This window comes from Xenopus laevis, chromosome 2S (genome assembly GCF_017654675.1).
Source record: "Xenopus laevis strain J_2021 chromosome 2S, Xenopus_laevis_v10.1, whole genome shotgun sequence".
NCBI classification, from domain to species: domain Eukaryota; kingdom Metazoa; phylum Chordata; class Amphibia; order Anura; family Pipidae; genus Xenopus; species Xenopus laevis.
The window spans coordinates 21940015-21964280 of record NC_054374.1 but is presented as its reverse complement, the minus strand read 5'-3'; the positions used below and the strand labels follow the sequence as shown (position 1 = coordinate 21964280).

The following is a 24266-nucleotide window of genomic DNA, read 5'->3' as shown; positions in this document are numbered from 1 at the left end:
TAGCAATGACAGAGTCTGATAGTCTTGAACAGGGTCATGGGAACGCAGTAGCAATCTTTTCATGCTGTGCATGGAAGTGTTCCACTGGGTTCCGTGCAATCTCCCTGCTGCCTGTCTGCCTGTTATCGCTTGGAATGGCTCATTCTTTCCAATAGTTCACTATCGACTACTGTTGTTTTAATCAATATTTATAATGGGTGTCTCACCCACCTGCGATTTGTTAACAAAGGCTGTCATGGGGGAGCAATATCAGTTAAGAGAAAAAGAAAAAGAAATTGTTACCATGACACCAATGTGAATTTATTTTTGTGTAGATCCAGGACCCACTTTGTGACTTTGCAAGACCCCATTATAAAGTAGGATTATGAGACCTAGGATATTTCAGCTGTTGTTGATGTACAGCTTTTGGGTGCTGGAGAGTTTTCGTTGGTGGAGGCCACAGGGGGATTTATGTGTTTATGAATGTATGCAAAACAGATGGTTTCATAAGTTCAGACATCTCAGGTCATTGTGCCTAATCATGTGCTTTCAGAAAGAGCCAGTGCTGTACTATGGAACTGATTTCTGATAGGCTATTGTTTCTCCTACTCAATGTAACTGAAGGCGTTGCGTTGGGACATGGATTTTTACTATTGATTGCTGTTCTTATATCTACCAGGAAGTTGTTATCTAGTTACCTTGTTCTGCTGATGGGGGAGGAGGTCATATCACTCCAATTTGCAGTACAGCAGTAAAGAGTAACTGAAGTTTATCAGAGCACAAGTCACATGACTGGGTGCACCTGGGAAAATGACAATTTGTCTAGCCCCATGTCAGATTTCAAAATTAAATGTAAAAAAATCTTTTTTGAAAAACAGATTTAATTGCAGAAGTCTGCTGGAGCAGCACTATTAACTGATGTGTTTTGAAGAAAACATGTTTTCCCATGACAGTATCCCTACTTATCTACTGCTACGTTATGTTTTTATATACAGCATGTTCTGATAATAGACTTTTAAAGTCCTAATAGTTCCACACTGCGTGACAAGCACCGATGCTATCGGTGACATCACTAACCAAAATTTATATGGATGTATTTCAATGGATAAAAGTTTTAGTTTGACATATATATATTATATAGTGAGTAATGTCCTCTCTTTTGTAAAATATATGGGCATTAGAGGCACAAGGCTGCAGGCTGAGTTATACAGGGACCTCTGAGTATCACTCATATGTATTAAGAAATAATGTACCCCCTACTGTAAATGATAAGGATATCAGAAGTCACTGAGGGGTTCTGTGACCATATAAAGGCACAAGGCTGCAGGCTGAGTTATACAGGGAACTCTGAGTATCACTCATGTATTATAAGGGATAATGTACCCCCTACTGTAAATGATAAGGATATTAGAAGTCACTGAGGGGCTCTGTGACCATATAAAGGTATAAGGCTGCAGGTTGAGTTATACAGGGAACTCTGAGTATCACTCATGTATTATCAGGGATAATGTACCCCCTACTGTAAATGATAAGGATATTAGAAGTCACTGAGGGGCTCTGTGACCATATAAAGGCACAAGGCTGCAGGCTGAGTTATACAGGGTACTTTGATTATCTTTCATATATTATAAGGGATAATGTACCCCCTACTGTAAATCATAGGCAGCAATGTGAATCCCACTCAAAGTGCTGCCTACTGATTGGTTGCCATAAGTACATTTTATTATATTAAAGCAGCAAAGGACACCAGTAACCATTTCATCTGTACTGTGATTATCGGCTCAAAGGCCGCCATATTGTTTCCAGCACCAATATACTGGTATTTTTCATTTGGAACACAATAAGCGTAATCATGATTTTCCATCTCTCTTAAATATGTTTTGTTTCCCCCAACTCTTTTCTCTGTGGCACGCATGTAATGCATTAGCCGTAATCTCCAAGGATCATACAGCCTATTCACCATGAAACGCAACCATGAATGTTTAGTTAAAGTGGGGGGGAAAAAGAGTATCCTGCGCCTTTAATGTTGTTTATAACGGTTAAACACAGCTTGTCAGGTGAAGGTTAATAGCTCTCCAGCTCAGGCTCCTCTAGGCACAGATGGGTTATCAGTACTGAACACTCGTTACAAGATTAATCTCATTTCCAACAAGACTTCCTCTTCCTTCAACTGATTTCTGCTCAGCCATTTGACCTGTCATCGGCCGTTCGGAGCTGGGTGGATATGCCAAGGGCCCACTCAAGTGTTTCGCTGTGCCAAACAATGAAAAGAAGCACATCCTATCGCAAGGGAACATCTTTAGACTTGAGTCCATTTGAAAGGCCGTGATTTTTAGAAACAATTCAAATCAGCAGCCAATTTAATGAGACCCCCCCCCCATTAACGCTATTCCCACTTCGCATGTTTGGAGTCACCTCTAATGGATTTTTATTGTTTTTTGGGGTAGTTCAAAGTATTTGTCTTTCCCAATTATGTAGTCACTTCTAAGGAATTCAAGCCTTTTGTGGTTTATTATATTCCAAGGAGCCTGATTGTAAGAGATAAGAGGCCTCATTCATGTCCGCAAGTGCAGTTGGGAACTTGTGCCCTTCTCGGCAGGGAGTAAAACTACTTTCATTGAAGGTGCTTGAGTCAACATGAGCTCCTTGGACCTCTCCATAGTTGCGCTTGGTGCTGCGCAGTCTTTCCTGCCTCTCGTTCCAAACTGAGCGCTGGTGCGACCACTGATGCAAGGAAACTAGGGTTAACACCTAGTGCCTGCTCAGAAAGCCCAGTTTTTGGAGGGGCTGTCCTGGTCAAGATTACAAGACTGCCTGCCTGGTTTTCCAAATAAGTTAATCAGGACTTCAATTGTGTCAAATGCTGACCGCCACATCATAGCCCACCCCTGATGTCACAAGTACCAACTCTGACATCAGCAGTCATGCCCATGACACTATCCTGGCTTTTGACATCACCACACCCCACACTAGAGTCCTGTAGCGGGTCGAGTACCTGCGGGTTACCCGCAGAAACCTGCGGTACCCTGCGGGTTGAGTGTAGAAGTTCCAGGTGCGGGTATAGACGCGGATCGGCGGTTCTGCGGGTTTGCGGGTCGCGAGTCGGGCCGCAAGTCTTCTCAATATTGATAGTCACTCCTTTTTGCTGGTCACGTCTACTTCCAATGACGTCACTTCCGGTTTACAATGACAGCACTTCCTGATTCTTGATGGTCAGTGGGTCGCACATCCAGGTTGCGGATTAGGTTCTTGCAGGTCGTGTAGCGGGTCCAAGCGGGTAAGAATGCAGGTTGCGGGTACGGGTCGGGTTCGGGTCCCAAAAAATGGACCCGCGCAGGACTCTACCCCACCCCAAGTGCTCTGAAATTGAAAGTTGATAACCCTAAGGGGAACCCTGGAGTAACCGCCACCTCTTGACCAGGCAGTAGTTCCAGGGTTCTCACAACACCCTTCATCAATCACTGTAGCACTCTTACGCTGATCACCCAAAATGATGGATGACAGATAGGGATGGGCGAATTTTTTTACCTTGTTTCGCCGCAAAAATGACGCCCATAGACTTGTATGGCGTCAATCATCAAAAAAAATTCGCCGTACATCAAAAAAAAATTTCTGCCCGTCAAAATTTGACGCCCATAGACTTTAATGGGAGTTGGCGACGAATATTTGGCGAAACGAAACGTGTCAAATTCGCCCAAGCCTACAGACTTTAGAACTTTGAATCCTCTAAAATGCCCGTCCATTTGAACCTTAATCCTAATCCAGTGGCTAATCCTAACCCTAATTGAAGCAAATGGAGGGGCAGTTCAGAGTTCAGTTGAATATGTGGGTTAAGGTTAGGTGGGTTAGGTTAATGTGCCAGCAAATGCCATTAAGGTCACTGTAGGAGCAATATAAGCTTCTCATCGATCTGGAAAACACCCCTGGCTATTACTTATGTGCCATTTGCCTCAGAGTGAAATGTTGCCAAACTGGCATTCAGCACTAGGCTAATTGCACCCAAGACGCCCTCAGCCATCATCCACCTACCCACCCACACAATTCTGTAGCTCAGTGGCCACTGCTGATTCTGGATGTGCAGCAGAGTATGTGCCTAAGGCACCCAAGTATCATACCCTCGGTACATACTGTACTTCTGCTACCTAATTTTGTACCTGCTGGTATACCCTGCTCTCTTCTAAGCACTTTTTTTTTTGCAATCTACACAAATTTATTTATTTTCTAGATTCCGTGTTTTTATCGATTTTTTCACTGCTAAAATAATAAAATGACAACAGCTCCACCTGCTGGTCGATTCAACTGACGGGCCACAGCCAGAAAAAGATAAAAGAAGAGGTAAAGCCTTAATGGGATACTCTCATGGGAAAATTATTTCTTTCAAAATCATCAGTTAATAGAGCTGCTCCAGCAGAATTCTGCACTGAAATCAGTTTTTTTCAAAAGAGCAGACTTTTTATATTTAATTTTGAAATCTGACATGAGGCTAGACAGCAAATTTTTTTTTTTGAGTGGAAAAGAGACATTTTTGGTATTTTTTTAATTGGATCCCTGGCAAAATAAGACTAAAGAGGAAAGAAAGAAAACCTTGTTTTATGTCTGTATAACAAACTCTATAGAATTTATTCTCACTTAGAAGATAGGATTTTTAATAAAAACGTAACGATTTTATTTTAAGACCAATTCATTTAACCATCACTTAATTAAATCCGGATTATCGCTTGCCACCCTTACATCAACTTAATGAATTTTTGTGCAAAACGCGTGTCAGGGCAAGACTTGACTCATTGGGGCATATTTATTAAGGGTCGAATTTGAAATTGAAAAAACATCGAAATTCTAATTCAAAAAGACCAACCGAAATTAAGTCAAAGTTTTTTTTTTTTAGTCGAATCGGTCCGTTTTTGAACGAATAGGCCTGTATTTGGCTGAATTTGAATCGTACAAATCAAAGGAATAGCGCATTCGATTGAAAAGTTATTTTTTTTGGGGAAAAACTTTGAATTGAATTCGAAGTCCAACAATTGACTCCAAATAGGTTCTAGGAGGTTCCCCATAGGCTAAAACAGCAGTTCGCCAGGTTTTAGATGGCGAATGGTCGAAGTCGAATTTTTAAAGAGACAGTTCATGATAAAGTTCGATATTCGAATTTTCTAATTTTTTTCAAATTCAAATCGAATTTGGACTATTCCCTAGTTGATGTACACAAAAAATAATTCAAAATTCGAATTGTTTTCATTCGAAAATTCACCTCGACCTCTGATAAATCTGCCCCTTAAGGTCCAAATTCCGGAATGACCTGTAATCCGGAAAACCCCGGGTCCTGAGCATTCTGGATAACAGGTCCCCATATAGGGGGTCTCACTGAAGATTATCTATGTGAATTTAACTTGTTCTTTATCTGTTCTTGGTGGTTTACCAGTAGGAAGGACCAGCGGCTGTAAAGATCGCCTTGTGGTTTTTCTGTTCTGTTATTATATCCGACGGGACAGTTACATAAGAAAAACACCCTATTGATGAGATACAGGGATGTAACTACAGAAGAAACAGACCTTGCGGCTGCAGGTGGGGGCCCAGGAGGTATAGAGGGCCCCATGAGGTCCAAATAATGAGCAACGCATAATGGTAAAACAGGATAATCTCTGGATATTTTGGAGACACTTAAATCAATTTGCTGTGAGGCCCAGTAACATCTAGTTACTCCACTGGCTCCAGACCCCCAAGCTGACAGCTAGTTGGTTATAGACACACACATATATTTTTGGGGAGCATCTTATAGAAGCAGGGTGACTGTGCATCCTGCACTCCTGTGGCGGATGTGCGGCTCCCCACGTTACCACAATCTCTAATTATCTGACAATTATGCACCGAGCAGAACACGACTTTGCCAGAATGGCAGTTACTAAAAGGCGAGGGTTGCGCAGTATAATGAGGAAGTTTCCCAATAGTTTGTGCGGGTACATGAAGTTCTATGATTTCCTGCATATCCTAATAACCCAAAGCAGTTATGAAGAAATGGCACTTTAGAAATACTGCTTTGATATACCGTAATAACTATCTCCTCAGCCCATAGAAACATCTCCCTTTTTTTTTTTACTGCTAAATAATATAAATATAGTCAGGTTTCCATGTCTCTTATAGGTGGAGAGTGTAGGGATGAACCAGATTTTGTCAAACGTTGGCCCAAAAAAATCAATATTTATACAGATAGAAGATCTGTTATCCTGAATGCTCGGGACCTGGGGCCTTCTGGATAAGGATCTGTCTGTAATTTGGATCTACATACTCTATGGGGGGTGGGGGGAATGTTAATTTAGCATTTTGGTGTATTTTGATGTAAATACAAATTCCATATTCGCAAAAACCCAGCATCCATCTTGCTGATCAGCGAGCAGGCGCTAAACTGGGATATTATATGACTGCACATGTCCCTTGGTGAGATAAATAATGGGAATGAATAGAAGATAAAGTGTCTGTTCGGTAGTGAGGAGAGAATCTGTCCTGTTTCGCTTTGTCAAAAAATTTGAGAAACTGGGGAAAAAATTCATAAAATGCATTGAAGTCAATAGGTGTCTAATTTTTTCTAATTCCAAATGCATTAAAGTCAGTGGGCGTTTTTTCTTGTGTTATTCTTGAGATTTTTCGGTCTCTGCAGCTTTTTTGTCTCAGTAACTTTTTTGGCCAAATGCTTTAAAGTCAATCGGTGTTTTTTCTTAATGTGACTTTCTTTGTTTCTGCGACAGTTTTGTCCCAACGACTTTTTTCGTGGCAGGGAAATTTTTCATGGCAGATTTTTGCCGCAGTTTCAATAAAAAAAATGTTGGTAATTTGCAGAGAATCCACACTTGGCGAAAAAAAATTGCCTTTTAAAGTGTCAGGGAATCTCGTCCCTGCACAATCATCAGCATCAGGCAAATGTACAGCTGAGAGTGATCTAGCGATGGACTTAAAGAAACAGTAACACCAAAAAATGTAAGTGTTTTAAAGTAATGAAAATATCATGTAGTGTTGCCCTGCACTGGTAAAACTGATCTGTTTGCTTCAGAAACACTACTATAGATCATAAAAACAAGCTGCTGTGTAGCAATGGCGGAAATTGAAAAACGGCTATATGGCACAGGTTAACTAATGGATAACAGATAACCCCATTAGACAGACAGAGCTTATTTACTATCTGCTGTGTAACTTGAGCCTTTTCTCCTTTGAATGGCTGCCCCCTTTGCTATGCAACAGCTCATTTATATAAACAATAGTAGTGTTTCTGATGCAAACACAGCAGTTTTACCAGTGCAGGGCAACACCGCATTATATTTTTATTACTTTAAAACGCTTTTATTTTTTGACGTTACTGTTCCTTTAAAGATTTAGGAAGAGCTGAAGACTAGTGATATAGCCTGTACTGTGAGCCAGGATAGGGTTCTCCCCAGTACTAAACACAATTCAACAGGACTGTAAGTGTATCCTAACTCTTTAATACTAATACAGAAGCCTGGTTTCTTTGCTTCTGGTTTGCAAATGGAACATAAACCGATAATTCATTAGGGCTCCCTGTTAAGCAAGCTGAGAGTGATGGAAATATTTGCAACAAAATATACTGTAGTTTATTTCCTTGCGAACAAGCAAAGCATTAGAGTGCCACACATACTTCCTCCAAGATAGATGAACTTATGGGCAGACTCAGGAAGGGCCGGGTTCCTTGCAGAACATTTGTTGTTATTCGGCTTGGAGAGATGGTGATTTTTTTATTTTTTTCCCAAGTTATTAATTTGTTACTTAATGAATAAACCCATCTGCTTGTCTCTATAAACCACTTGGGCATTCTGGATCTCAGTCCTTCATTGATTGTCTAGTTCTGTCTTCCAAAATCTAATACTGAAGGTGTGAAAAATGTATGGGACTGGGAGACATTACCACATGGAAAGATTGTTTGTGCCTTTTCTCAACCATAAGATAGTTTATTAGCATGACCCTAAGTTCCTATAAAACTGGAGCATTTAAAGGGATACTGTCATGGGGAAAAAATTTTTTTCAAAATGTATCAGTTAATAGAGCTGCTCCAGTAGAATGCTGCACTGAAATCCATTTCTCAAAAGAGCAAACAGATTTTTTTATATTCAATTTTGAAATCTGACATGGGGCTAGACATTGTCTATTTTCCAGCTGCCCCAAGTCATGTGACTTGTGCTCTGATAAACTTCAATCACTCTTAACTGCTGTACTGCAAGTTGCAGTGATATCACCCCCTCCCTTTCCCCCCCCCCAGCAGCCAAACAAAAGAACAATGGGAAGTTAACCAGATAGCAGCTCCCTAACACAAGATAACAGCTGCCTGGTAGATCTAAGAACAACACACAATAGTAAAAACCTATGTCTGAGACACATTCAGTTACATTGAGAAGGAAAAACAGCAGCCTGCCAGAAAGCATTTCTCTCCTGAACTGCAGGCACAAGTCACATGACCAGGGGCAGCTGGGAAATTGACAAAATGTCTAGCCCCATGTCAGATTTCAAAATTGAATATAAAAAAATCTGTTTGCTCTTTTGAGAAATGGATTTCAGTGCAGAATTCTGCTGGAGCAGCACTATTAACTGATGCGTTTTGGGAAAAAAAAATTTCCCATGACAGTATCCCTTTAAGTGATACAGTACCTGTACAAAAAACGTAAAACTAATTCTAGGGCTCATTTACTATTTCAGCTGCAGTTGCGGTCACACAAAAGTGAATGACTTTGATACCATCAATTAAAGGTACTTATGTCCAAAGACTCTCATTGCATTTTCTGGCCCGGGGTTCTTCCTGCGAGCACCACGTAGCAATTCTTTTCTGGCTTCTTCTTTATGCAAATTTCCTGGGACAGACGCATGTGCAGTAGATCGAAATAGACGACTTTTTTAGTCAAAGTTCAGCTTTTCGTTCTACTGTGCATGCGCAGCAGCGAGAAGACAGAAAAAGCCAGAAGGGGATCGCTTTGTGGTGCTCACTGGAATAACCCTGGGCCATGCAGTTTTCTGCTGATAGGAGCACCGACTCTGGGTTTCAGGTAAGTAAATACAATCACTTGGGGGTGCCTAACATTTGGCACCCCCAAGTGGAAGAAGACTTTCCTTCTCCTTTAAGAACCAATGAGAATGTTCTCTTTATATTATATGGTATAAAGGGGTTATTTTTGAACCAGACAGAAGCGCAAGAGTGCGCCCCTTTTGCACTCATGAGGGAAGCATTTTGGTTAGGGGCAGGGGTCGAATGGCCCACCGAGACACAAGGATAAAATATCGTGGGGTGGATCATGGGGATGCGGCTGTAATCATCTTTGGCACTTGTGGCAGCATTAATCATGGTGGGGGCAGTGTGCCAGTAGTGTTTTCTTTGTTAAGCTTGTCATATACACATGTTCTAGATGTTTGTAGACCATGATTCAATGAATAGGAATATCTTTTTAAGCAATGGAAAAAAAAACTACTTCCTTTCAGGATTCCGTATGTGTATGAGTATGAGCTTGACCCATTCTGTCACTCTTACATAGAAAATAACACCCCGGCACATAACTTCTTGTGTGCTGGTGTGTTCTTTTCTCCATTGGATTGGGAGGTTGGCGTATCCTCCAAACACTAGGCACCAGACTCATCTGTATTACCTTAAAAGAATACTGTCATGGGAAAACATGTTTTTTCAAAACGCATTTTAATTGTGCTGCTCCAGCAGAATTCTGCACTGAAAGCCAATTCTCAAAAGAGCAAACAGATTTTATATATTCAATTTTTGAAATCTGACATGGGGCTAGACATATTGTCAGTTTCCCAGCTGCCCCCAGTCATGTGACTTGTGCCTGGACTTTAGGATGGAACTACTTTTGGCAGGCTGTTATTTCTCCTACTTAATGTAACTGAATGTGTCTCAGTGGGACTTGGCTTTTACTATTGAGTGTTGTTCTTAGATCTACCAGGGAGAAGTTATCTTGTGTTAGGGAGCTGTTATCTGGTTACCTTCGCATTGTTCTGTTGTTAGGCTGCTGGGGGGGTGATATTACTCAAACTTGCAGTACTGTAAAGAATGACTGAAGTTTATCAGAGCACAACTCACATGACTGGGGGCAGCTGGGAAACTGACAATATGTCAAGCCCCATGTAAGATTTCAAAATTGAACATAAAAAATATGTTTGCTTTTTTGAAAAATGGATTACAGTGCAGAATTCTGCTGGACCAGCACTATTAACTGATGTGTTTTGAAAAAAACATGTTTTCCCATGACAGTATCCCTTTAAGAAAAAGGGTGTGCGAGTGCTTACCTAATACGTCACTCTTCCATAGACAGACTGGTCATTCATATCATTCAGGTTTAATAAACAGAAGAAACAGCAAAGGTTTAATGTAATCAAGTAGGTCCATAATACTAAAAAACTGACTGTAACATATATGGTTTAGTGAAATCGACTCCAACAATTGTGCATTTGGAATAGACAAGGCCATTTTTGTTTTCTCAACAGAAACTGCTGGGTCAAGAGTAAGAACTCAAGCGATAACCTTTAGCAACTTGCTTCTGTCTATATAACCTATCATGCCCCTCCAAAACATTCCTCAGTGCTGCTCCTTAAGTAGCTCCTTCCTATATTCATCAAATCCCTTGGCAATACAAGCCGGGGGCATTGTTCTGTGGAAATAGTTATTCTGAGTTTGCACTTTGTTTTCCTGTTGATTCTTTGGGAAGGTGGATGTGGTTTGGGAGATATGGAAATGGTATGCAACTAATAGGCTTTGTTCAGGGGAACAATCGCACAATGACAATTGGTGTGTGTGTTTTATTTTAATGGTGCATTCACAAACTGAATTTCTTTAACATATGTAAGTGTAAACGTAGGAGTGAAAGGAAGAGCTGACGTGAAGGCGCACGCCAAGTTAATCTAAATTTTTTTGAATTCTTTGACTAGTATAGATAGACAGACAGACATTTTTAATTAATGGTCACAATGAAAACGTTTCTTTTGTTGTTGTACTATACACTATAAACGAAATACAAAAAAAAAATCATTCTAAATTATTTTCATGTGATTAATTTCATATTTTAATTGAATTTACTTAATTTAAAAAAATTTTTGCTTTAAATGATACATCCGCAAACTGGATTTCTCGATTTTTTTGTGTTAATTTAGTTTATTTTTATAATTTACTTTTGAATTTATTTTCATTTTTTTTTAATGATACATCCATAAACTGGATTTCTGGATATTTGTCTTTTAATTTAGTTTATTTTCATAATTTACTTTACATTTATTTTCTTTTTTTTAATGATATGTCCACAATCTAGATTTCTGGATTTTTGTGTTTTAATTTAGTTTATTTTAATCATTTACTTTTGAATTTATTTTCATTTTTTTAATGATACATCCATAAACTGGATTTCTGGCTTTTTGTCTTTTAATTTAGTTTATTTTCATCATTTACTTTTACATTTATTTTCTTTTTTTTTAATGATATATCCACAAACCGGATTTCTGGATTATTGCGTTTTAATTTAGTTTATTCTTAGAATTTACTTTTGAATTTATTTTCATTTTTTGTTTTTTTTATAATGGTACAGCCACAAACTGGAAGGGTAAATGTAGGAGAGAAAGGAAGAGCTGACAAGCTGCTGTAATACACGCCAAGTTAATCCAATTTGTTTTTTAATTCTATGCTTAGTATCGATACATTGATAAACAGACAGACATTTTTAATCAAGGGCCGAAAGGAAAACATGTATTGCACAAATATAAAACATATAAAATATACAAAAACATCATTCTACAAAAATGTTATTATAAAATATTTTTTTCATTCTATTTTTTTCATTTTTAGAATTTATTTCCAGTTTGTTGTTGTTTTCCATTTTTTTAATGGTGCATTCACCATGGAAGGAAACATGTTGGAGTGAGGGGAAGAGATGAAAAGCTGCTGGAATTAAGGCACATGTCAAGCTGTTCAAATTTTCTATGCTTGGCACAGATAGATGGGCTTTTACAAAACAAATCAATTACAACACAGACAATTAATGATTACTATTATATTATGTTGTATATTTTATTTTTATATTTAATTTTTAATTCAATTAAGAATATCATTAATTCAGAATAAAACAATAGATGTTCTATTATTTTTTTCAATGGGCAAATATCTATCTAGCTCTTATCTTGCGCTTCGAAGACTGACGCATTTTGCTTGTTAACTACGTTATTATATTGTATAAAATGAGAGAGTCTTCGTTGGCTTTGTTCCAAGCTTTTGCCAAAGGCTAAACTTCAAACTGATCATTGTGCAACTTTAGTGATCTTGGACTCTGTCTGGGATGAAGGTAAAGCGGAAAGTCCACACCCAACCCCTCAATTTCTCTCCATCCTTATCTATACAGCCAAGTAAAAGCAGGGTCGGACTGGGGGGCCCGGGGCCCACCGGGACTGCTGTCCAGGGGCCCCCCTCCGGCCCCCTGCACCCCTACTAAGATGCGTCGGGCCAGCAACACCGCCGCTTGGCGCGTATGAGCAAGAGCGCCGTTCGGCGCGCATGCGCAAGAGCGCCGTTCGGCGCGCATGCGCAACAGCGCCGTTCAGCGTGTATGCGCTGGCGGCGCTGCGCATCGCCGGAAAATTTTTTTTCCCCACGATTGGAAATATCTAGAGAAGGGGCCAGTCCGACACTGAGTAAAAGGAATAAATAAAGAACGGCACTTTGAAAAGGGCACTTAGTATTACAGTGTGTTGGCAGCAATTCTAAAAAGTAGTGATGGGTGAATTTGCGCAGTTTCGCTTCGCTGAAAAATTCGTGAAACAGCGCTGGCGTCTCGTTTTTGACGCCGGCGCCCGTTTTTTGCGCCGGCAAAAAATTTTTTGGACGCAGGCGAATTTTGGACGGCGAATTTTAGTGGGCGTTTCGCGAATTTATTCGCTGGTGGCGAATCGCGCAAATTCGCCGCGAATTCGTGCCTGGCGAATAAATTCGCCCATCACTACTAAAAAGGCATGAGCTAAAGCTGGGCTCACACAGGTCAATTTCATTAGCAGACAATTTAGCCAATCCACAATCAGTCAGGATGACTACAACAAGCAGATCTCAACATAATAAACATCATCATAAACATAATCATCATAAACATCTCAAATGAATTAACAAGTAGAAATGAAAGTAAAAGGCGCAATAGGAAAGTCAACAGAAACCTCATTTTAGTATAAAAGGTAAAATTACACTGTGTGAATCTCTGGAGTTTCTACCTAAAGGGCTTACTTGTAAATGTTGCTTTTTCTTTAGGTGTAAAGGTCAAATTTTCTCAAAATGTGGCAGAAATGTATTCCTCATATCTTCCACTCTAGATAGACTACTTCTGAAGCTGGTGGGTTGGTTAGGGTCTTTCTGCCACTTAGTAATGGATAGTCTAGCAGCCTTTAGAATGTAATTCATAAATCTTTGTTCTGAGTTAGTATTGTGGGGCACTGGTTTACCCACCAAGGTATTAAACATATTCAAGTGCATTTTTTGTAGGAGACATGCATAAAATTGGTCCTCCTAAAGTTTTTCCAAAGGTTGGTAAGGTTAGAGCACTGCCACATTATGGGGGTTATTTATCAAGGTCCGAGTATCCGAACCTCGAATAATTTGTGGTTTTCGGAGAAAAAAAAAACTACGAATTTTTTGAGATTAGTCCGATGGTCTAAAAACTCAGAATCCAAAACCCTGGCATCTAAAAGCTCTCAAGGTCCTGTAGAAGTCAATAGGGAAGGTCCTAGTGTCTGTGCCGATGTCCGTACCGATATCCGATGAGTTTGTGGTTTCTGCGTAAAAAACACTGAAAACTATGATTTTTCTATGAGTTTTTTCCGCAGAAACCATGAACAATTCTGAGTTTTCGGGGAAAGCGCCGAAGTTTGTCCGACCCTATTTTTTCGGGCTTTTTTCTTTATAAGTAAGGTCCATTCGGGCAATCAGAGTTGCTCGGATTTCTAACTTAAGAAATACTAATTCCGACCTTGATAAATAACCCCCTATATGCTGTAAGGTGTGAAGAGGTTCACTATCAAATATCAAAATCTTAAAGAAAGCAAAATAAAGAGGATTGTACAGATTGTTTTGGATTTTTTTGGAGATGATAAGAGATCATATTGTTATTTAGCAACCAATTTCATAGTGATGTAAAGGCCTGGTATTGTTTTAAGCTTTCGCATCCATAATGATTAATAGCTCCATATGCAGGCAACAAAACTCATGGTATCACGCCCCCATTGATTTGATAAATAGTGAGGTATGGCCTTAAACATTGTAATGTCCAAAGTGCACAATAAAGGCTTTTTGATTTTTAAATAATTGTGTTTTTGTTCCTGTTTGATCCCCCCCCCCCAATGATTTGAACAGCCTGGAATCACCCACAGAACCAAATAATTATCCTTGTGATAAAACACCTTTAATTACTAATAAGGCAGATTTAGCAAGGTTCGAATTTCAAATTCATGGGAGTTCTTTGAAACTTCCATAAACTCCCATGAACTCGAAATTCGACAAATCAAAATTTATTATAAAAATATAACTTTCTCAACTCAGGTGAAAACCTCGAAATAGAAAGTCAGGAAGACTGCAAACATCACCAAATTGATCCCTGGACCTATCCCATTGACTTAGACAGAAATTCGGCAAGTTTTAGGTGGTGAATAGTTGAATTCGAAGACCAGAGTATGATAAATCTCGAACATCTAATTTCAAAATTTGGATAACTCTGTAGTCAAATTTGATAGTTTTGTCTAGGAATGCACTGAATCCAGGATTCGTTTCGGGATTCTGCCCTTTTCAGCAGGATTCGGATTTGGCCGAATCCTTCTGCCAGGCCAAACCGAATCCGAATCCTAATTTGCACATGCAAATTAGGGATGGGGAAGGAAATCGCGTGACTTTTTGTCACAAAACAAGAAAGTAAAAAGAGTTTTCCCCTTCCCACCTCTAATTTGCATATGCAAATTAGGATTCAAATTTGGTTCGGTATTCGGCCAAATCTTTGGAGGTTCGGCCGAATACAAAATAGTTGATTCGGCGCATCCCTAGTTTTGTCCATAAAAAACCTTGAGATTAGAATTCGAAATTCGACCCTTGATAAATCTGCCCCGATGTGTTATTGAGAAGTATTGAGCTCAGAAAATATAATATTACTACATGGTGTAAATAAAAAAAATAGAAAAAATAAATGAAGGAGTAGAGACTGCAATCTTTAGAGGATATTCATTATAACTTGGAATTTAGATTTAGTGTAAAGTTTGCCTGACAGAAAATAATTCAGAATGAACAAAAAAATAGCAGTTGCAGAAAAAAGGCTCCAATAAGTTTGCTTCTAAAATGTGTTTATAGAAAATTGTGTTTATTATTAAAACAAGTTCAGATATACAAGGTTAGCTCCATTTGTGATGCATACACTTTAGTTGCTCCTCTTGTTGAAGTTCATTCTCAACATTTGGTACAACATGCTCTGAAAAAACGCTTTAAAAGAGACGTCCTGATTGAATGCAAGTAGTTCAAGTGCAAAACCGCAAGTTCTTCGCACTTGGACACACAAAAAAGAAACAATTATAATATGTGATCATGTACCCTTGGAAGCTTGTTATCCCCTATATCTGTAGTTTATAGAGTGTGAATTGTTCTTAGTCAACTCTAGGGTAACATGACATGTTATTTGTCATACCTTTGCCCATAGGTCGAAGAAACAGAGTACAGTACAAGAGAACGCTTTCATACCCAAAATAATTATTCAGGACATTTTCCATGCAGTCTGAATCCAGGATTAAAAAGACCACTGAGTCTTGTTTGAGTCTGTTTTTCCCCTTCTTATTTACTTAATTGAAACCACATATGGTCGTTCACTTTTGATACAATAAACAAAAAGTTTGCTCTACATCAATGGCCAACTTGTCTTTTTCTTCGAATGCAAATTCAAGATTTGAGTCTTAAACTCAATGCCAATACTATTTCTTTAATGTAAAATATTAGCGGAAAAGTGGATTTATGATTTTTTTTTATGGAGGCCAAACAGGGAGACTCTTTATTTCAGTTGGCCACAATTTAAAAGAAAAACAAAAATACGAAACAGAAAGAAAATTTCAGTGGGAACTGAAAATTCTTACTTCAGTCTTCAGTGTGTTGTAATAAATAGTACCTGGGACCTGTTATCCAGAATGCTTGGGACCTAAGGTATTCTAGATAAGCAGGTCTGGATTTACAAATCTGGCGCCCCCAATCCGGCACAACTAGCGATGGGCGAATTTATTCGCGATGCACGAATTCGCAGTGAATTTGCGCGATTCGCCGCCAGCGAATGAATTCGTGAAACGCCAGCGAAAATTCATCCCCAAAAAAATTCTCCGCAGTCAAAAACGAGACGCCGGCGCTGTTTCACAAATTTTTTGCCATTTTGCGAAATTCGTAAATTTTCCGGCAAAGCGAAACGGCGCAAATTCGCCCATCACTAGGCACAACTCGTCGCACCTCTGTCCCCTGCTACTTCCTCTTCCTGTACGTGTGTACATCCTGACCCGCGTCGTGTCCAGAGTACTGGGACTGCGGGAGAGCTTCCAAATCTCCTGATGTCACCAGTGCTGGTAACTAATTAAAATTCAGCTGGGCGGCTTGCCGCCAAGTAAATTCTGCTGGACTGGGCCTTTGTGGCCTTGCCACAAATCCGGGCCTGTAGATAAGGGGTCTTTCTGTAATATGGATAAACTAATTATATAAATGTTAATTAAACCCAATAAGATTTAACTACTGTGTATCTTTGTTGGACCTATGAGTAAGTGTCCCATTTCACACAAAACACATCAGGCTGAATTGTCTTTCATGTCCTAATAAATGTTTTTGTACTTTGTTTCCTTGATTTTTTGGGAAACTCAAATGATTTCATATTTGCACCCTCAGAATGGAACTGAGCTGTGAGATTTTCCCCTTATAGCCATTTACTTTCTCATTTGGAGTATTTGACACTTGGTTAGTGTATCTAAATATTTTTGGATCCAGCAGAGTGCACCAACTCTTCACATATCTTAGTTGAGATCAAGTACAAGGTACTGTTTTATTATTACAGAGAAAAAGGAAATTGTTTTTAAAAATCTGAATTAATTGATTAAAATGGAGTCTATGGGAGACGGCATTCCCATAATCTGGAGCTGTCTGGATAATGGGTTTCCAGATAAGGGATCCTATACCTGTATTGTGCTGCCATCGAAATAAAAGGCATTTAAAGAAAATATATGGGGGGGGGAATAAAATAAATATATATATATATACATACAGTGGTGAATGAATTTACTTTTGGTAAAATATAATTATAAAATGTTTTGGTATTTTGACGTAACCATTTTACAGTATTCAAGAGTGCACAATAATGGGGTTATGTAATTAAAGGCACTAAGTTTGCCCAGAGGCAGTAACCTATAGCAACCAATCAGCAGGTAGGATTTCCTGGTCACATGTTTAAAAGCAAACGTCTTATTGGTTGCTACTGGTTACTGCTCCTGGGCAAACTTAGTTCCTTTTATTACATGTGGGGCTAGATGTTTAATTTTGTTGTTGCTCCTTTAAAGGCAATAAAAGCAAAAAAGGCAAACATAAAGACAAATCCTGCTGTGTGGGCACAGGCTTGGTGTATGGCACTAGTGATAGCTGTATCGTTTTGATTTGTATAAAAGTTGCCAAAACTGCAAAATTTTTCCAATGTACATTGGATACAAAGGGAAGGCAAAATTACATTCAGGATCAGACTGGGGGGGTCAGGGCCCCTGCACCCCCCAAGGTCCCCCCTCCCCAGTCGCAAGCCCCGCTCCCCTACTTCACATGCGTCATCTTTATGCAAGCAGTGGGGACAGAGGTCAGAAGCTGAGGGGGAGGAGGTCAGGCTCTGTGGAGCGGGTCTGGGCTCATGAGGGCTAGGGCATCACACCAGCCCAGTCCGACACTGATTACATTGCAGTTAAGGCACTTTTAGCTGTGGAATAGCAAATATATTGCCCTATTTTGCTAGAGAAGCTCCTTTCCACTTTGCTACAACTGTTCCTCATAGGAAAAAACTATCCCATGTTGCCAATTTCTTTTCAATGTGTCTGCCACTTATTCATCAATATCGAACCATCTAGATATCCTTTCTCCCAGCTGATTTAAGCCAGAAATTATCCAGATCTGGGTCCAATTCCGTTGGTTGACGTGCCAGGCAAGGGGAGGATGATAATGATTTCTTTGTTTATTCTTGATGCTGAAACAAACCTGGAATTCTAGGGCACACTCGCAAATTAGCAAATTTTGACTGGAAACTGTTATGGAGCAAAAAAGGGTTCATACCTATAAGGCAGCTCTGTGTAATAAAAGGTCTGGGTTCTTTTGTGGTTGTCTGCATTCTAGCCAGGCTTCTTCTTGGATTTGGTGACTTTGGTGTGTGCTGAATGGTCTCCAGTATTTAAAGGAGAAGGAAAGGTCTTTTTATTCGGTGGTGCCAAAAGTTAGGCACAACTAAGTGATCACATTTACTTACATGAAACCCCGGGCCTGTGCACCTATTAGGAGAAAGCTGCACCGGCCCGAGGTTCTTCCAGCGAGCACCACGGAGCGATAGTCTTCCTGCTTCTTCTTTTTTCAAATTTCCCAGGGCAGACTCATGCGCTGTAGAATGAAATAGACGGCTTTTTCGTTATAGTTCGTCTTTTCACTCTACTGCATATGTTCACCCAGAAGAAAAAGGAAGTAGGCTTGAGCGAATTTGACCCGTTTTTTTTTTGCCAAAAATTCGTTGCTATCGAAATTAAAGTCTATAGGCATCAAAAGAAAATTTTTTGATGCAAAGGCTAAAAATTCTCCCATGCCTAGCCAAAAGCCAATCGCTCTGTGGTGCTCGCTGGAAGAATCCCGGGCTGGTGCAGTTTTTTTCTAATAGGAGCACAGGCCCGAGGTTTCAGGCAAGTAAATGCGATCACTTGGGGGTGCCTAACTTTTGGCACCCCCAAGTAGAAAGACCTTTACTTCTCTTTTAAGGCATAATCTGCATTGCATTTATTAATAATTTCTACAATAGACAACAAGGTTTTGTAAAGGGCATTCTAGGAAAGTAGGGTTGGCTAACTTTATCATTAACTATAATTAAACTGTAGAGCACATTATACATTGGTAGGCATTTTCTTTTCCTACATTTAAAAATGTAAACAAATCTGATTGTTTAATGAAAGATATAAATAAGAAGATATATATATAAAAAAACAGTTGTCCAAGTGGGTATTTTATGAATGGTTTGTTTGACCGTGCTGCATATTGTAGTGTGATGGAAGGGGAAACAAAACAGGAATTGGAGATGCTGCCTTCCAGATTAAAGAAACTGCTAGTTCCTGGTGCTTAAACATCAATCACTACAAGTTGTACACTTGGAGTTTCACAATATCCTTGTCAGACAGTAGTTACACAACTCAGGGAGGCATGGAAGCTCTTCTCTCTTTTGCCAGCACAGTGTAAAGACCTGGATCTGGTCTTGCGTTCTCTTCAAAATAATTACATTTGTGTAAATATTATTAAAATACTGGACCACGTCATTTGATTAATCTTGTGACCTGGAGGTGCCGAAAACGATCCACGGGAACCTGCTCCCAAGGAAGTGGATTGATTTCTCGCTGGGTGTAATAGAGATTAAGGCAGTCTGGGGTTTTTTTTACATATCAATGTAACTATTGATGCCAAACTACATCCAAAGCATAAGAAAGAAAAGGATGAGAATTTGGATTTTAAAGGATCAGGAAACATGCAACACATGGCATTCATCCCAACCTACGAGGAGTATAGTAAAGTAAGTTGTGCCTTTTCTTTCAACCCTAAGGCTGCATACAATGTGTTGTCCTTTTTTTTCTTCTCTTTGTTAGGAAGTAGGTGTAATGTAACTCTGATATATATTTTGTCCCCGTTTAAAGGAAAATTCACAGCAATGCATGTTGCACTGCAATTGGTCTATTTATTCTTCCTCACTCCAGTCAGTTGCTTTAGGTACGGATAATATGGCAATTACGTCTATAAATTAGATCATGTATTTCAATAAATATGTTTTCACAGGATTTTCAGTCAATTGTCCAAATTTTTAATTATTGAGATTAATTGTCACTCCCCTTTTGGAGGGAAGGCCATGTCTTAGTCTACTATTAAATGTAATGCCCTCCTCCATGTTTAATATGAATTAAAAAATACAGGTATGGGACCTGTTATCCAGAATGCTTGGGACCTGGGGTTTTCCGGATAAAAGATCTTTCTGTAATTTGGATCTTCAAACCTTAAGTCTACTAGAAAATCATTTAAACATTAAATAAACCCAATAGGCTGGTTTTGCTTCCAATAAGGATTAATTATATCTTAGTTGGGATCAAATACAAGCGACTGTTTTATTATTACAGAGAAAAAGGAAATTCTTTTTAAAAATTTGGATCATTTCATTACAATGGAGTCTATGGGAGACAGCCATTACGTAATTCGGAGCTTTCTGGATAATGGGTTTCCGGATAACGAATACCTGTGCACACAAGCAGTAAAAAATCAAAGAAAAATCCTCCTTTAAAACTAATGGTTTTATAAAGATTTAAAGCAAGATCTGGTCACTTTTTTTTGTCAAGTCTCCTTTTTTTAAGTCTTCCCTATGTCACATGGGGGCATCAAAGGACAAAAATAAAATTTTCCACAAAAATTCCATATAGAGATTCCAATAACCAGTGATAGACTGTTATTCTGCTCTTCCACTAAGGGTCGAATTTAAAATTAGAAATTTTAAATTCGAATTGAAAATTCAAATTTTTAAATTCAAACTTCTAGTTTATTTTAATGTAATTCGACTAGGGAATAGTCCAAATTCTATTCGAGTTTAAAAAAAATCAAAATTCGAATTTCAAAATGTATCGTACCTTTAAGCATTCAAATTGGACTATTCGCTATCTAAAACCTGCAGAATTTGTGTTTTAGCCTATGGGGGACCTCCTACAATCAATTTGGAGTTGTTTGGTGGACTTTTAAAAATCTATTTTTTTTTTATTTGCAAAAACTCGAATCAAATTAGATCAAATTAGTTTTGAATTTGATTTGAGTTTGCGGGTCGATCCTACTCACATAAACTTGAAATTTCACCCTTGATAAACCTGCCCTTAAATGTGAGGGGCGTAATAAAATTTGTGTTTTCTATGATGCTTTTCCTAGTTTGTATATGCTTATATAAAAATAACGCTACATTTTGGGGCAGATTTATCAAGGGTCGAATTGAAAAACCAAATTTTTAAATTCTAATTTCCAGCTAATTTTAGGGGCAGATTTATCAAGGGTCGAAGTGAAAATTCAAAGTAAAAAAAATTAGAATTTCGAGCTATTTTTTGTGTACTTCAATTAGGGAATAGTCCAAATTCGATTCGAATTTCAAAAAAATTCAAAAATTCTAATATCAAAATTTATCATGTACTGTCTTTTTAAAACTTCTACTTCGACCATTCGCCATCTAAAACCTGCCGAATTGCTGTTTTAATTTATGGGGACCTCCTAGAAACTATTTGGAATCAATTGGTGGACTTTGAAAATTCTATGGGTTTTTTTTTGAAAATACAATGCAAATTAGATTTGAAAGATCAAATACAGCCTATTCACACGAAGTTAAAAATGTTGTTTTTTTTTTAATACATTTTGGTTGGTCATTTTTATTCAATTTTGAGTTGATGGGAGTTTAAAAAAAAACTGGCATCACCTCGAAATTCGACCCTTGATAAATCTGCCCCTTTGTGTAGGTTTCAGCTACTGACAGATAATTGAGAGAAAACATTCAACTGGATTATCAAAATCATATAGAAACATTTTCAACCACAAACTTCCGTGGGAACCTAAAGCACTGAGGTGGTTACACCAGTGTTTATTAGAGATACATCTCAGTACAACATTATCAAATTTGAATATTTTTATTTAACTAAAGATAGTTAAAGAAATGATTATTTATAATGGAAATATCTGTTCAATATACTGTATTTTATTTTTTTTAAATGCACAATAAAGAACTATACATTTTATGCACAAAAGACTAACAACATATTGCATAAGATTAGTGATGGGCGAATTTGGGGCGTTTCGCTTCAGTGAAAAATTCGCAAAACTGCGCCGGCGTCTCGTTTTTGACGCCGGCGTCCATTTTTTGTACTTCGGCGTCTGTTTTTTGTACGCCGGCGTCCGTTTTTTGGACTCCGGCGTCCGTTTTTTGGACACCGGCATCCGTTTTTTGGACTCCGGCTTCCAAAAAACCGTGAATTTGCCGCGAATTCGCGCCTGCCGAATAAATTCGCCCATCACTACATAAGATACAAAGTTAGAAAGAGAATATTTAAAAAGAAAATCTCAACTTTATTTTTAATTTTTTACATAAAATTAAAATGGTTCCGCAAGATTCTTTTTAATGATGTTAATCTTTTTTTGTGCTATTTCTAGAACCTGAATTTTTTTTAAAACCATTGAATCCGAAATATATGTTTTTGTTGCCTAAATGATTCTCGATGAACCTCTTTTACTGAATTCTGCTGCAATAAAGGAGATGGCTGTACCCATTGAGACTTGTCATAAGGAAAATTCATTATCTTTCCGTTGTAAAGAGAATTGTTCATCTTTGTTTTTTACATTAACAACTGAATCACTAGCAAAAGATTTTTTTTGATCCCCTTCTCTTGCCACAGTTAAGCGATTGGATGCGTTTAGGTTACAGACTGTTGAATAATGCGCCTGAAGTGCTTTGGAAGAATTGTAACATTCCTGCACATTGAAAATAATAATAATGACTGAACTGAATCTTCTAGCACAGAAAAAGCAAATATTGTAACCCAGGCCGGCCAATATGGTATTGATTAAGTGGAAATATAAGGTTAATGATAGGAAAATAGTTTTTTTTTCAATAAGTTAAATATATTCAGCTTACAATACAAACATGGATCTAATAAGGATAGTTGAACACCTGTATGCATGATCTATACAGTATATGGATCTGTTATACGGAATGCTTTATCCAGATAATGGATCTTTCTCTAATTTTGCTCTTCATTGCTTAAAGGAACAGTAACACTAAAAAAAGAAAATTTTTTAAAGTAATAAAATATAATGTACTGTTGCTGTGCACAAGTAAAGAGGGTGTGATTGATTCAGAAACTCTACTATAGTTTATATAAACAAGCTGCTGTGTAGCCATGGAGGCAGCCATTCAAGCACAGGATACACAGTAGATAACAGATAAGTACTACTATAGTTTATATAAACAAGCTGCTGTGTAGCCATGGGGGCAGCCATTCAAGCAGAGGGTACACAGTAGATAACAGATAAGTACTACTATAGTTTATATAAACAAGCTACTGTGTAGCCATGGGGGCGGCCATTCAAGCACAGGATATACAGTAGATAACAGATAAGTACTACTATAGTTTATATAAACAAGCTGCTGTGTAGCCATGGGGCAGCCATTCAAGCACAGGATACACAGTAGATAACAGATAAGTACTACTATAGTTTATATAAACAAGCTGCTGTGTAGCCATGGGGGCAGCCATTCAAAGCTCGAAAAGGAGACAAGGTACAGGATAAACAGCAGATAACAGATAAGCTCTTTAGTATACAATGGGCTTCTTCTGAACTTATCTGATATCTACTGTGTCTCCTGTGCTTGAATGGCTGCCATGTGAGGCCACATCATCAGGTTTATTGAGCATTTTAATACAATGGAAGAGATACACAAGAACTCTGGAATAATTCTTAGACTTTTTTTTTTAAATATGTATTCTTAATATAAAGATGTTTTGGTGCAGATTCTAAGACCTCAAGCACTATGTACTCTATGTAATCGATACAGAAAAAAAACATGTATTTGAAAAAATCATAATTAATTTATTTTGTCTACTTTATAATAATTGTCTTTATAATAATTGTCCTTTTAAAGGAAGAAAACTGGAGTGAGCTACCACTTGGACATATTCCAAATCAGAAGCTAAAATGAGCCATTGTTAACACATGTAAACACTCAGAACAATGAGCACAGTATGCATTAACCTACTGTATGACACAGTCTGCAAAATTCATTATTTCAGGGTTTATTTTTTAACCCTTTTCCATCAGTGGAAAGGTTGCTTATCTTTTCCTTGTATGCAGCTTCAGGATGTTTATATGGTACTCAGGAAATCAGAATGCTTCGGTTTAGATTACATTGGCTTTAATTGCTTTAGAAGTGGCTTCTTAAAAGAGGAAACAAACTGGTCTGGAAACAAGGGAAATAGGGAAA

At 38.3% G+C, this 24266-nt stretch overlaps 1 protein-coding gene across 4 annotated transcripts in view; it reads left to right on the top strand.

Annotated features, from left to right (window-relative positions):
- The window catches only part of MGC80765 (protein), a 136659-nt gene that overhangs the window by 85833 nt on the left and 26560 nt on the right, over positions 1–24266 (top strand). The window contains exon 1 of one of the 4 annotated variants that reach the window (XM_018248266.2): positions 19302–19790. The exons of 2 other annotated variants lie outside the window; for them this stretch is intronic. In XM_018248266.2, the coding sequence (XP_018103755.1) occupies positions 19746–19790 (45 nt within the window). In that variant the 5' untranslated portion in view covers positions 19302–19745. 4 annotated transcript variants of the gene reach the window in all.